The sequence below is a fragment of the Camponotus floridanus genome, unplaced genomic scaffold (genome assembly GCF_003227725.1).
Source record: "Camponotus floridanus strain SB8 unplaced genomic scaffold, Cflo_v7.5 scaffold67, whole genome shotgun sequence".
NCBI classification, from domain to species: domain Eukaryota; kingdom Metazoa; phylum Arthropoda; class Insecta; order Hymenoptera; family Formicidae; genus Camponotus; species Camponotus floridanus.
In genome coordinates this window covers 663,284-677,488 of record NW_020229835.1, presented here as the reverse complement: position 1 = coordinate 677,488, position 14,205 = coordinate 663,284, and the positions used below count along the sequence as shown (strand labels likewise).

Below are 14,205 nucleotides of genomic sequence, written 5' to 3'. Positions count from 1 at the left end.
GACACAATATAATATTATATTATATAATATATTATATTTTATTTATTATATAATATATAATTATATATTATATTTAATTATATATAATATATAATTATATATTATATTTATATATATAATAATATATAATTATATATTATATATTATATATAATATTTATATATAATATATATAATTATATATATTATATAATATAATATTATACGATTAACGCGATAGATAATTTCCGAGAGATGAATCTACTCTGTAAAAAAACAATTTGACGATCCACGAGTCTCGCGTTTGGCGCTAAAAGCGGCTCATATAATCGATTATGGATCTAGAGATATTCGAGATTTTTTTTATCCGATTCCAGGAATCAGGATAATAATATAACGCACGCAATTAGCGCTAAACGACGACGAGAATTCGCGGATCGATATATTTTTCTACGACGCCGCCCGTTGCGCGAGAGATCCGGGCCAGAAGGTCCGAGTATCGCGCTGGTCGTTTTGTGAGTGCACGCGATTTCTGTAACAAAACTTGGTTGTTCCATACATATATTTACATGTGTACGTATATATGATTTGCGATGTACGCTACTTTGGTCAATATATTATTTTCTGCCACGTTGAAACGACGTTGTGTTCATTTATCGCTTGTTCATTTCCAGCGCGCGAGACGCTTGGGAATGAATAAAATAAAAAATCTTATATGAAACATATATTTCATAAATATATATAACATATATATAACATATATATAACATAAAACATATATATGTAACATATATATGGATAATAAATTTGATAAAAATAATTTAATGAGTCGCGTTGGAGGAATGGAATTAACTCGCGCCTCGCTTTTCTCCTATTTGCGGATGAAAAATGTACGTATTAATTTGCCAAAACAGATGGCACGTCATTTTTCTCTCCTACTTCAAATACCCTCGTTCCCAAACGTATCGCCAGCTGCTGAATTATTGATGACTGTGTGCTCGCGTACTATAATTTATTTATATATTGATTTAAGTTGCGTCACATGTTTGTTATATTTATATTTTCGCTGCTCTGCGATGTATTTATTTTTTATTAGTGTGTGATTATGCTACGAGTATACTTTTCTCTGTCTCTCTTTGATCTGCTCTGTCGACACTGAATCATAATCTCATTTATTTAACGGGAAATGACATGAGGACTCGACTGGATTCCCAGCAGACAATTATATAGCTGTTATATAACATTTATATAATTGTTAGTTGTAATTTCTCACTCAACAATATAACTGTTACATATTATACAATGCTTATCGAAAGTTGTCGGGACGGTCGAATATTTCATAAACTATGCACTTTAGAAAGAAATGTTTCAGATAAAAGTTGTATGGCTTGAAGGGGGCCATAAGATGGTGTCATTGGTGACCTTGAAAAGTCGTTTAAAGATCACGTGAAGATCACTTTCAATTTTTTAAATGAAACCATGTATTTTTTATTGAATATTCTGGTAGCCCACGTCGAGAGCTTTCCAAAACACTACAATTAAGTTAGTTTTCATTAAGTACTTTTCGAGTTATGAGGCTTGAAATCATTTCTTAATTTTACATAAACCGTAAAATATCTAGTAAAATATTCATTTTTCGATTATCTCACCTTAATACTTTTATGTACAAAATAATGAGAAGAATCAATTGGTGTAAAGAAAATGTATAGTTGTTTTTACAAAAAAATATGTAATTGTTAATTGCAAATTACATATTTTTTCTTAAAAACAACTATGTTTTTTCTTTACACCATTTGATTCCTCTTATTATTTTGTACATAAAAATATTAAGATAATCGAAAAATGAATATTTTACTAGACATTTTATGGTTTATATAAAATTAAAAAATTATTTCAAGCCTCATAACTCGAAAAGTACTCAATGAAGAAATACTTTATTATAGTGTTTTGGAAAGCTCTCGAGATAAGCTATACGAATATGTAATAAAAAATAGGTGGTTCCATTTAAAAAATTAAAGGTGATCTTCACGTGATCTTCAATCGACTTTTCAAGGTCAAACCAATGACACCATCTTGTGGCTCCCTTCAAGCCATACAACTTTTGTCTGAAACATTTCTTTCTAAAGTGCATAGTTTATGAAATATTCGACCGTCCCGGAACTTTTGGTAGGCACTGTATAATATGTAACAGTTATATTGTTGAGTGGGAAATTATTGCTGGGTTTGCTGGATCATTTTCGACCTCGGTTGAATGGGAGTAATGCATATTCGATAGGGAAAGTGTCGTAAAGAAATGGATATTGATTTTAGCGAAATTTTCGAAATTGTGCAAATTGAATTTAAAATAGAATTCTCCCATGAGTCGGGAAAGTCAGATACGATCTTGAAGCGAGAGCTCGTGAGCGGCCGCAATTTAGCGTCAAATAGGATCGAGAAGCTGAATTCTAAAGCCAAGTTAGTTGCGCGATTAAATCGCGCGAACGCTGCAACAACGATGTGTTTACTCACTCGCTCAATTTTGCATGCACGTTATTATCTTGATCTTGATGAACGCGAGAGGGAAGTTAATATAAACCTCGATTGTAATCGCTCCCGGATTCGATTAACGAGCAGTAAATGGTTGTTCCGCCCCAGAAGAGAAATTCCGTTGATTAAATCGACGCGATAGGCAACCGACAGTTAATCAACTGACGGTTAATCAACGCTAGACTGATGATCGAATGGATATCCAACCGTTGGAATATTTTCGGGAGTTTGATAGAAACTTGGGGAAAAAGAGAGAACCCCTTTTTCGCGAATCTCTCGAGGAATCCATCGCGAAAATTCACCCGACCAGGTCAGACTAGACCTAGACTAGAACTGTGGATGGTTGCGGTGTGGATCAGGTGCTGACGTGCAGAGATCGGGGCTGCGCGGAAGCGGGGGCGACGACGAGGGCTGGGGATGCTGCTGGACCCTGCATCGCGGTGATAGACACGACGGCGATCGAGCTCAGAGACGAGACGCGGCCCCCCCTCGATCATCATCATCACCCCGCACACGTCGTGGTGCTCCAGCATCGTCAGGGTACACCGGACGCCCGTGTCTCGCGCACAAGGTACTTGGAGGGAGATGATTGACGTGGTTCCCTCGCCGATGATCGGATCCTCTCGGGAATCCTTTTTGCGGCCGATGACGTGAGATCCGCGCTACGGTTTGATTTCGTCGAATTGTCGCTCGCCAGGAATTTCCAGAGATGTTTTCATTGAGTTACAATTGGTACAATTGGTACAGTTGGTTCGATTCAATCTCGCGTTCCAGTAAAGGGGTAAACACTTCCTGACGCAATGTTGATCGTCCAGCATCATGTAGACATATACATACATATATACGCACGCATACACGTAAATGCATGCGCATCACACACTGATTGATCATATCGTCTTCATTGTGCATTCTGCATTCGACTAGAGTCGATTGATCCTAGAATTGGCGAGAGTCTTCTGGTCTGCATGCAACTAGTACACCTGGTCCAACAGGTGTCGAGTCTTTTTTTTTATTAGCTACAGAGAAAAGAGCATCGAATAATATATGATCAAAAGAGGCAATATATATGGATCAAAAGAGGCAATATATCAAGAAAAGTTGATCAAGAAATAATAGATTAAATTATTAAAATTAAATAAAAAGAGCACTTTTATTACATTATGTCATGTTATATTTGTCTCGCATAAGAAGCTTTAACATATATATTGTAAAATCAAAAATCATCCTTAAGAATTCGAGTATCAACCCTTTCGAGTCCAAAGTTGATTCGTAGGCTGAATAGCGACTCTTTAGACATTGGCTGGTAAAGAAAAGGCGACTTGGCGAGCAAGATTAGAGGACTAATTCTGTTGTCATGAGACTGGGAGATTAATCCCATTGTCATGAGGGTGGAATTAGGGTGATTCAAGGTTCAAAAATTATTCTTATTAAGAATTTATTAAGAGCATCAACCCTTTCGAGTTCAAATTTGATTCGTAGGCTGAATAGCGATCCTTTAAATATTGACTGATAAAGAAAAGGCGACTTGGCGAGCAAGATTAGAAGACTAATTCTATTGTCATGAGACTGGAAGATTAATTCCATTGTCATGAGAATGGAATTAAGGTGATTCAAGGTTCAAAAATAAGATTCAAAAATTATTTTTATTAAGAATTTATTAAGAGCATCAACCCTTTCGAGTTCAAAGTTGATTCATAGGCTGAATAGCGATCCTTTAAATATTGACTGGCAAAGAAAAAGCGACTTGGCGAGTAAGATTAGAAGACTAATTCTATTGTCATGAGACTGGGAGATTAATCCCATTGTCATGAGAGTGGAATTAGGATGATTCAAGGTTCAAAAATAAGATTCAAAAATTATTCTTATTAAGAATTTATTAAAAGCTTCAAGCCTTTCGAGTTCAAATTTGATTCGTAGGACTAATTCTATTGTCATGAGACTGGGAAATTAATCCCATTGTCATGAGAGTGGAATTAGGGTTATTCAAGGTTCAAAAATTATTCTTATTAAGAATTTATTAAGAGCATCAACCCTTTCGAGTTCAAAGTTGATTCGTAGACTGAATAACGACTCTTTAAACATTGGCTGGCAAAGAAAAGGCGACTTCGCGAGCAAGATTAGAGAAGACGCGAGAAGACTAATTCTATTGTCATGAGACTGGAAGATTAATCCCATTGCCATGAGAATGGAATTAGGGTGATTCAAAGTTCAAAAATAAGATTCAAAAATTATTCTTATTAAGAATTTATTAACAGCATCGACCCTTTCGAGTTCAAAATTGATTCATAGACTGAATAGCGATCTTTTAAATATTGACTGGCAAAGAAAAAGCGACTTGGCGAGCAAGATTAGAAGACTAATTCTATTGTCATGAGACTGAGAGATTAATCCCATTGTTATGAGAGTGGAATTAGGATCATTCTCATCATCGAGTCTGACAAAAATTAACAGGCGAAATTTTTCGATCCATCTTTGCTTTTTTTTTCGTACAAAGAATAGAAAAAAAAGGAAAGAATCTCTTTCCCTTTCGAAAATTTTACGAGGAAAAATTAATAAAATTTCAAGCGACGAATAAATGTATTCTGTTGCATTTTCCGTTTCCGGCTTCATCCGCGCTTTCAATTAACCGCGTTAAATATTCCTCCAAATTGCCTGTTCACGGTCGGTTTGCGGTCGAGATGCGGACATCGGTCGTTTCCGATGCGGCCAAAATATGCGGAAATCTCGCAGCAATATCGCTTCAGCTCATAACTCGGAAGGGAATCTCGCTATTAATGTTCAATACACAACTTCTCTACAGAGTCGTTATTTTTTCTACAAAACAAAAAGAGACGTCAGATAGGATTCGATTTTTTTTTTTAAATTAGAACAGGACGGTTCGAAATGAGCAAGGATTCATGCAGGATGTCAAATTATAAGTACAAACTTGAAATTGCGACGAGGAGAATCCTATTAAAGCATCGCAATTAAATTTCTATGCGGGCAATGTAAATAATTTGCACAGACAATCTCGAAAATAAATCGTTTTTTGCGAATCAATAAATGGAAAATAAACCCTGCCTCGTTATTCGATTTCAAGAAAGAACTTTGAATACAATATTGACATTTATTTAGAGAAAGATGCCCAACTGTGGAGAATTAAAATGGCACGGACTCGCTCGCGAGGCGATTTCGATCTAAATGGAATTTTTGCGATATTTATTTATTCAAGACAGAAAATTGAAAATTGCTTGCCGAGGGGGAAAAAGGTCCTCGATCTGCGAACGAGCTTTTGTACCTATAGTTTTGCACACATCCTGCAAGCACACGACTATACAGAGTGTCCGATAATTTTTAACATACCACTTCTACATACGCGAATTGGCCGATCTTTTTTAATGAATTTCTCGTTAATTATTGCGAAGATCGCAAAACGGTAGAGAACTTTTTTTCCTAATTCGCGCCAATCTACCTTCATACTTCGGGTGTGCGACCAATTATCGGACACCCTGAAAATAAACCGTGTCGCGGCTCGCTCGTCATGTCAGGTTGTCACGACCCTGGGCCCGGCCAAGCCGCAGCGATTAGCATCAGGACACGCGTCCTCGACGGAGGCGTCGTCGGAGGCGGCGCGCGAGCACCAGACGATCGACGTCCAGGAGCTGGAAGTGCAGGAGCAGGAGCAGGAGATGCGGGCCCTGCTGTCGCCGTCCAGCCCGAGCAGGTGTCACGTGCTGGCTGGCACGCCGCCGCATCGGCTCTGCCTGGAGACGAGCTTCACGTCGCTGCAAAGCCCCACGGATCTACCTCAGGCTGGCCGCGAACTCAGCGTGGACTCGCGGGGCATCCCCTGGGAGTACATCAGCCTCGCCAGCGAGCTGCTCAACACGCCTAGGCCGGAGGATGGCAAATCGTAAGGACGATGAAACACTTAGCTTCCTTCGCGGTCTGAAAGCAGCGAATATCGAGAGTCAGAGTCAGTGACAATAACATCAATATTTAGATTAGAATCTCTCTGTAAACCCTTCCCGTTTTGAACGAAGATTCTTCAACCTCTTTGGATCCGTTTCCCGGATCGCGAAGGATTAAAGGGTCGAAACGAGATGGGCGAGCGAATCGAAGAGGAGGAGACTGATAGCAGCGAGGTGACGATGTGTGTGTCAAACTCTTGATGATGATTATCGACGCCACTGTACTTATTAAGTAGATTTTTAATCTGAAAAAGTGTAGCCAGATGTCGGTAAGAAATATGGATGAGTAGATGGGGGATCATCGAATCGTAGGCATCATTGATCAGAGAGGACGAGTTGATCGCACCCGCTTCACGCTCAGATCTAGCAATTCATTTCACGCTCTCTCGCTTCTCTCGCTTCTCTCGCTTAGCTCTCAATCTTCTTCATCGTGCACCTCATGTAATTACATCGCACTACAATTGTCATTAAGATAATGATCACGGTCGCGCAGGAAGTGCCCCAAACGACGCGCAAGTCTGAAAAAACGCTTCAAGCGCGAGGGTGTCTTTCAGACGTTCGCGTTGTCTTGGATCCTTGCAAGAGTACAATATCCTTGCACTTGTAGAGGATGTCCCATTTTAACTTGGACAGTAAAATATCTCAAAAACTAAGCCCAGCAAACAAAAATGTTTCTGACAAAAGTTGTATGGTTTCGAGGGGGACATAAGATGGTACTATTGGTTTGACTTTGAAGATTGGTTTTATTTGAAGATTACGTGAAGGTCACCTTCAATTTCTTAAATGGTACCTACATTTTCTCATTACATATTCTTGTAGCTTATCTTGAGAGCTTTCCAAAACACTATAATTAAGTATCTTTACGTTAAATACTTCTTGAGTTATAAGGCTTGAAATCATTTCTTAATTTTACATAAACCATAAAATATCTTGTAAAATATTCATTTTTCGATTATCTTACCTTAATACTTTTATGTACAAAATAATGAGAGGAATCAATTGGTGTAAAGAAAACACATAGTTGCTTCTAAGAAAAAATATATAATTTGCAATTAACAATTCCATATTTTTTCTTAAAAACAACTGTATGTTTTTTCTTTACACCAATGGATTTCTCTCATTATTTTGTACATAAAAGTATTAAGGTAAGATAATCGAAAAATGAATATTTTACTAGATATTTTATGGTTTATGTAAAATTAAGAAATGATTTCAAGCCTTATAACTCAAAAAGTACTTAACAAAAAGGTACTTAATTATAGTGTTTTGGAAAGCTCTCGAGATAAGCTACAAGAATATGTAAAGAGAAAATGTAGGTTCCATTTAAGAAATTGAAGATGACCCTCATGTGACCTTCAAATAACTCTTCAAGGTCAAATCAATGGTACCATCTTATGTTCCCCTCGAAACCATACAACTTTTGTCCGAAACATTTTTGTTTGCTGGGCTTAGTTTTTGAGATATTTTACTGTCCAAGTTAAAATGGGACACCCTGTATATTCACTCATTTCTTCTTCTCGACAAGAAGATCAAGTCGTTGGGACGATCCGACGCGCACCGCACCCCTGGCCACGCCGGAGACGCTGTCGGAGGCCTCGACGAGCAGCCCACCTTCGCCGGTGGTACCGGTGCCTAGACCGATGAGACGCACACCCAAGATTCCGGGAAACTTGTCGACGGCGGCGGACGATCTCAAGAACAATCTGCACTACGCGATGCTCTCGGCCAAGAACTATTTCCTCAGGACGACGGGGGAGCACGCGGGGGGCAGCAACAATGGCAGCAGTAGCGGTAATAGCGAGGCGAGCTACGAGAGCGCCAAGAGCCTCGCCGCCGCTGGTCTTCCGCCGCCGGTCCCGAGACGACGAGATTCCGTCACCGTTAGAAGGTAGGGGAAACCTCCGCTTGGTCCCCTGATGGTCTTCTCTCTTCATGAATGCTGAAACAGAGACTGAATCAGAGAACCATCACAGCTTACCTAGCGTAGCTCATGCTTCCTAATATTTGCCAATGAAATGTCCAGGTTTAAGAAAGGATGTATATTTGATGTATACCCAGCAAACACCAAGTAACATTTATATAATTGTTAGTTATTCCCCACTGAACAATATAACTGTTTCATAACAGTTAATATAACTGTTATATAACATTTATATAACTGTTAGTAATTTTCCGCTCAACGATATAACTGTTGCATGTTAGGTAACTGTTACATAACATGTAACAGTTATATTGTTGAGTGGGAAATTATAACCAACAGTTATATAACAGTTATACAGTATCTACCAAAAGTTCCGGGTCGAATATTTCATAAACTATTCACTTTAGAAAGAAATGTTTCAGACAAAAGTTGTATGGTTTGAAGGGGGCCATAAGATGGTGTCATTGGTTTGACCTTGAAAAATCGTTTGAAGGTGACGTGAAGGTCACCTTAAATTTTTTAAATGGAACCCTCTATTTTTCTCTACATATTCTTGTAGCTTATCTCGAGAGCTTTCCAATACACTATAATAAAGTATTTCTTTATTGAGTACTTTTCGAGTTATGAGGCTTGAAATAATTTCTTTCTTGAAATAATTTCTTTCTTTTACATAAACCATAAAATATCTAGTAAAATATTCATTTTTCGATTATCTTATCTTAATACTTTTATGTACAAAATAATAAGAGGAATCCATTGGTGTAAAGAAAAAACATAGTTATTTTTAAGAAGAAATATGTAATTTGCAATTAACAATTACATATTTCTTTTTAAAAACAACTATACGTTTTCTTTATACCAATTGATTCTTTTCATTATTTTGTACATAAAAGTATTAAGGTGAGATAATCGAAAAATGAATATTTTACTACATATTTTACAGTTTATGCAAAATTAAGAAATTATTTCAAGCCTCATAACTCGAAAAGTACTCAATAAGGAAATACTTTATTATAGTGTTTTGGAAAGCTCTCGAGATAAGCTACACGAATATGTAATAAAAAATAGGTGGTTCCATTTAAAAAATTGAAGGTGATCTTCACGTGACTTTCAAACGACTTTCCAAGGTCAAACCAATAACACCTTATGGTCCCCTTCAAACCATACAACTTTTGTCTGAAACATTTCTTTCTAAAGTGCATAGTTTATGAAATATTCGACCGTTCCGGAACTTTAGTAGGTACTGTATAACTGTTACTTGATGTTTGCTGATTGGGATATAAAATATAACGTAATAGTGACGTACACATATCCTTGCAGAGAACAACGAACGTGCACAGCGGCGTGTTGCAGGGACGACCTGTCGGAGAACTCGTCGACCCGTACATCGTCGCACTCCTCGAGAGTGTCTCACACTTCGCATCGCGTTCAGGTGGAGTTCAATGAGGAGGAGGTCGACACCAATGGCTCCAGCTTAGACTTTTACGAAGCGAAGGTAACCAAGGAGAACCAATACATGCCTCTTGACGACAAGAAATACCAGTATGTTTGTCTAATGCACAATGATTGCTGATCCTTTCACACTTTTAGGGTTCCTCCGGTCAGCGCGATAGTAGCAACGACGTCTTTCTCAGCGTACGCAGTTCACCAGAGTGCAAAGGGCTCATGGCACCGGCTACGGATTTAGGCGCCGAATGGAAGAAGGGAATCGACGCTGTGAGCGGCGACGCCTCGTTACCACTTCTCCGGGGTTTATCGCCCACGCCGACCCCTGGTCAGCACAGTTCACCCTTCTTCAACGCCAAGCGGAAGAAGTACGTGTATCCCATCACGCTGGTGGGACGTGGAGAAAGCAGCGTCTAGTCGTAGGCTCTAGATAAGAAGAACATCGTCCTTTTTAATCAACAAAGAATTGCGGTGCCAATCGGAGTCGAACAAGTGAAATAGAAGAGCCGCTATCGTCGTGGTCTGATTTTCCTAAATCTGGGAGAAACAATAATTGCAAAAGTACTTTAGCTCGTCGAATTGAAATTAAATCCACTCGAGGACCACAGACCATCTTTAGTAGTAATAGTAGTAGTGGTGAAGAATCGACATTCGGATACATGTGCCAAATCTCTCTGTTCTTTTTCTCCTACTTCTTTTTTAATCTATCAACTTCTCAAATAGCGATCTACTCAAACGGCAGTTCAAAAGACGTATGAAAAATTGGAACGCCGTTAAAATATCTCTTACAGAGTGTGTTGTCTAGGTCATCTTTGTTTCAATAAGTTCAGGTAGTCCTCAATCACTTTTCTGTCTTGATACATGTATTTCACACAATCAAATATTACTATTCCATATTTCATTCGTACTTTAATAGCCGAATATATAAATATATTCGTATGTTCTTCACATAAAATCAGTTTAGCAGTTGTTTTAATCATTGAAACAAAGTATATAAAATATATAAAAAATACTGAAATATTGAAAATAAATATTGAAAGATATGAAAAGATTTAAAAGCGATTTAAATCTTTTTAAAAAAGATTTAAATGCGATTAAAAAATTGGATAATTATACAGAATGTAGGACATCCATCTTTCAAGAGTCTCAGTTTCATACGGAATAGAATCTGCTTTGATTCCAAGCCCAACAAACACCAAGTAACAGTTATACGGGGTAGACTAAACGTCTGAATACAGTCGAATATCTCGTATAGAATGCATTTTGGAACAAAATGCTTCAGACAAAAGTTGTAAGGATTAAAAAGATGTATTTAATTGTAATATCCATTTGACATTGAGTGGCGTCGCCAAGGTCAGGGCAAGGTCAACTTGAATTTTTTTAATGGAACCCCCTATTTTTCATTGCATTTTCTTGTAGCTCATCTCGAGAGCTTTCCAAAACACTATAATTAAGTTAGTTTTCATTAAGTACTTTCCGAGTTATGAGGCTTGAAATAATTTCTTAATTTTACATAAACCATAAAATATCTAGTAAAATATTCATTTTTCGATTATCTTATCTTAATACTTTTATGTACAAAATAATGAAAGGAATCAATTGGTGTAAAGAAAACACATAGTTATTTCGAAGAAAAAATGTATAATTTGCAATTAACAATTAAATATTTTTTCTTAAAAGTAACTATGTGTTTTCTTTACACCAATTGATTCTTCTCATTATTTTGTACATAAAAGTATTAAGGTAAAATAATCGAAAAATGAATATTTTACAAGATATTTTATGATTTATGTAAAATTAAAAAATGATTTCAAGCCTTATAACTCAAAAAGTATTTGAGGGAAAAATAATTTATTATAGTGTTTTGGAAAGCTCTCGAAGTAAGCTACAAGAATATGCAATGAAAAATAGGGGGTTCCATTTAAAAAATTCAAGTTGACCTTGCCCTGACCTTGGCGATGCCATTCAATGTCAAATGGATATTACAGTTAAATACATCTTTTTAATCCTTACAACTTTTGTCTAAAGCATTTTGTTCTAAAATGCATTTTATACGAGATATTCGACTGTATTCAGACTTTTGGTCAACCCTGTATAATTATTAGTTATAATTTCCCACTCGACAATATAATTGTTATATAACAGTTATATAACATGCAACAGTTATATTGTTGAGTGGGAAATTATAACTAACAGTTAAATGACTGTTACTTGCTGTTTGCTGGGAAAGTATCAGAGAAAAAAATAGAAAATGTGTATCTGCGACTAACTACGAAATATCTTAGTCAAGATTAAAAGATATACTGCGTATGGCAGTAGCGGCCTATTCCGCATCGATATTATTTCTTAAGAATATAATAGACAGATTATTGATTTTTATACATTTCTAAATGTGAATTCGAGTAAAAAACTCTTGTACCTTCCGTTCGATTTTTCGATATAATTTCTATTGTTCTTATAATTTATTAAAACTCTTTCTATTACTCTTTATATGATCGAGTTAATTTAATGCTAATATATAAAGCGAACGAAGGAATATTTCGAGAAACGTTATCGCGATTATCGCGATGGTGGAAAAAAAAATGCAACCGGTCGAGTATATTGAGACTCTTTTTGGGAAAATATACCCAAGAGTCATAATTTCGACTGTATTGCACTGTACTTATGTAAAAAAAAAAAAACAAAAAAACTATCAGCATTTAATTCTAGTCAGTAACTTATAACTTATGTTTAGAAAATGTAATATTTATTGCCACCTCTTGTAATATATACATATATATATTTATATATAGTGTCCCTTTAGGAAAAAAAAAAAACTTACATAGAGTTGATTTTAATGTAATAAAATTATAAGAAATAAACGATGAAGAGAAACAGGAATATTATCTTTGCATAGAAAGTGTATCCAGTCCATTGTTCGCACATTCAGATAATCTTGAAACATTGCGTATCGCGTAATAAATTATGACTGTAATGGATCTTCATCATTATTCATTCATATTCTTATGGGGATTTTTTTGTACAGTATAAATAATCGTCATTCACAACACATAATTATTATTTCAATTTCAAACGTTAAAAGTTTCTTTGCACTCGCGTACACAAATTGAAGATGTTAATGGAACAAGTCGCGCGGAGCTTTACCCTCACTGCATGGCACTTGCCCACGGTGGTGTCATGGGTTGCGGATTTTGCAGATAAGACATCACCACCGCCGATATGGACAGCATGAAGCAGCTGAGGATCTGCTTGGTGTCTTCGCTGACACGCGAATTGGCAAAGCTGATGCAAGAGCAGTAAAGCGCCACCCAGGCGCACCATTTCAGTCTCATCATCAGGCCGCACATGCTGAAGATCATTCCTATAACGTTCATGTAGTCTGGCGTCAAGTCATCCTGCATTTGCCCTTGATTATTTGAACCAGGTGGCTTGTAACGGACTTCCTTTTCAGGTCGTCTGGGATCTGTCGAGCTATTCATCCTGGAGATCTGCAATATAATGCACTAAATAGTAGCGTCTATTATATTTGTCAATAAAAAGGGCTAATAATATGCAATTAGTCGCCCAAGTTTAGCACTAATTTTATTATTTTTTTTTCTCTGCTTCATGAAAATTATTGCTCTAAAATGTTTTTTTCAATCTGATATCAAAACCATGAGTTTTTACTTGATCATTGGAGAAATTACAATCCTAATCAAGTCATCTTTAAATATAATAGTCCAATTTTGTTTGCACATGAATGTAAAAAGTTTAAAGAAAATATTTAAATATCTCTCACATGATATAAATGATTATTATTTATACAGAATTTTTATAGTAATGACAGTAAATAATGATGACAATCCATTATAGTAGTTCATCATAATATTTTAAATTATTGAATATTTATTGATGTAGATTTTTTTATTAATAAACAATAATTTTTTTTTAGGAAAGCAACGACATGCTTACACGTGAATTGATTAAATGATATCGTGCAAGGTGGAAAATTATTCAAACGATCACTATTTCAACCATTCCTCGCGGACACGATTACTTGCAATCACATGCAACCTGAACAGCTGATTCGACGCTTGGAATGACACACGTTGTCATTTTGGATGTATTCGAAAATCCTACGAAAGGTAAGCGTTAATCGTGACCAATCATGAAAGCAGCAAAGATTTCTTGGTCCTGATTGGTCAATTAAATCAGACTCTATCCCACAAGTAGAATTTCTGAACGTATCTATTGGAGAGAAATCTCAATAAATTATGCGCATGCGTGAAATAAAAGCGCGCGAATAAATGAATTTTAACAGCATAAAAATAATCTGATACACACGAAAATAACTTACTTATCTATTCAGTAAAGAAACTTTTTATTAATTGTTTTATATTTTTTT

At 36.4% G+C, this 14,205-nt stretch overlaps 2 protein-coding genes across 9 annotated transcripts in view; one reads left to right on the top strand and one right to left on the bottom strand.

The window, feature by feature from the left end:
• Nucleotides 1-11,234, top strand: part of LOC105254170 (sn1-specific diacylglycerol lipase alpha) — a 79,706-nt gene extending 68,472 nt beyond the window's left edge. For 4 of the 8 annotated variants that reach the window (XM_025413451.1, XM_025413453.1, XM_025413450.1 and 1 more), the window contains 4 exons: nt 6,032-6,396; nt 7,980-8,342; nt 9,696-9,870; nt 9,966-11,234. In XM_025413451.1, the coding sequence (XP_025269236.1) occupies nt 6,032-6,396; nt 7,980-8,342; nt 9,696-9,870; nt 9,966-10,238 (1,176 nt within the window). In that variant the 3' untranslated portion in view covers nt 10,239-11,234. Of the gene's footprint in view, nt 1-2,863; nt 3,076-6,031; nt 6,397-7,979; nt 8,343-9,695; nt 9,871-9,965 lie in introns of all 8 variants that reach the window. The other 4 variants (XM_025413454.1, XM_011262683.3, XM_011262681.3 and 1 more) reach the window with 3 other exon arrangements.
• A 1,561-nt stretch (nt 11,235-12,795) lies between these two features.
• LOC105254169 (protein Asterix) lies at nt 12,796-13,922 on the bottom strand. The gene is made up of 2 exons (XM_011262678.2): nt 13,773-13,922; nt 12,796-13,309 (listed from the first exon to the last, which is right to left on the bottom strand). Exon 2 carries the CDS (start codon nt 13,298-13,300, stop codon nt 12,968-12,970), a length of 333 nt encoding a protein of 110 aa, XP_011260980.1. The 5' UTR covers nt 13,301-13,309; nt 13,773-13,922; the 3' UTR covers nt 12,796-12,967.
• Between the last annotated feature and the right edge of the window lie 283 nt (nt 13,923-14,205).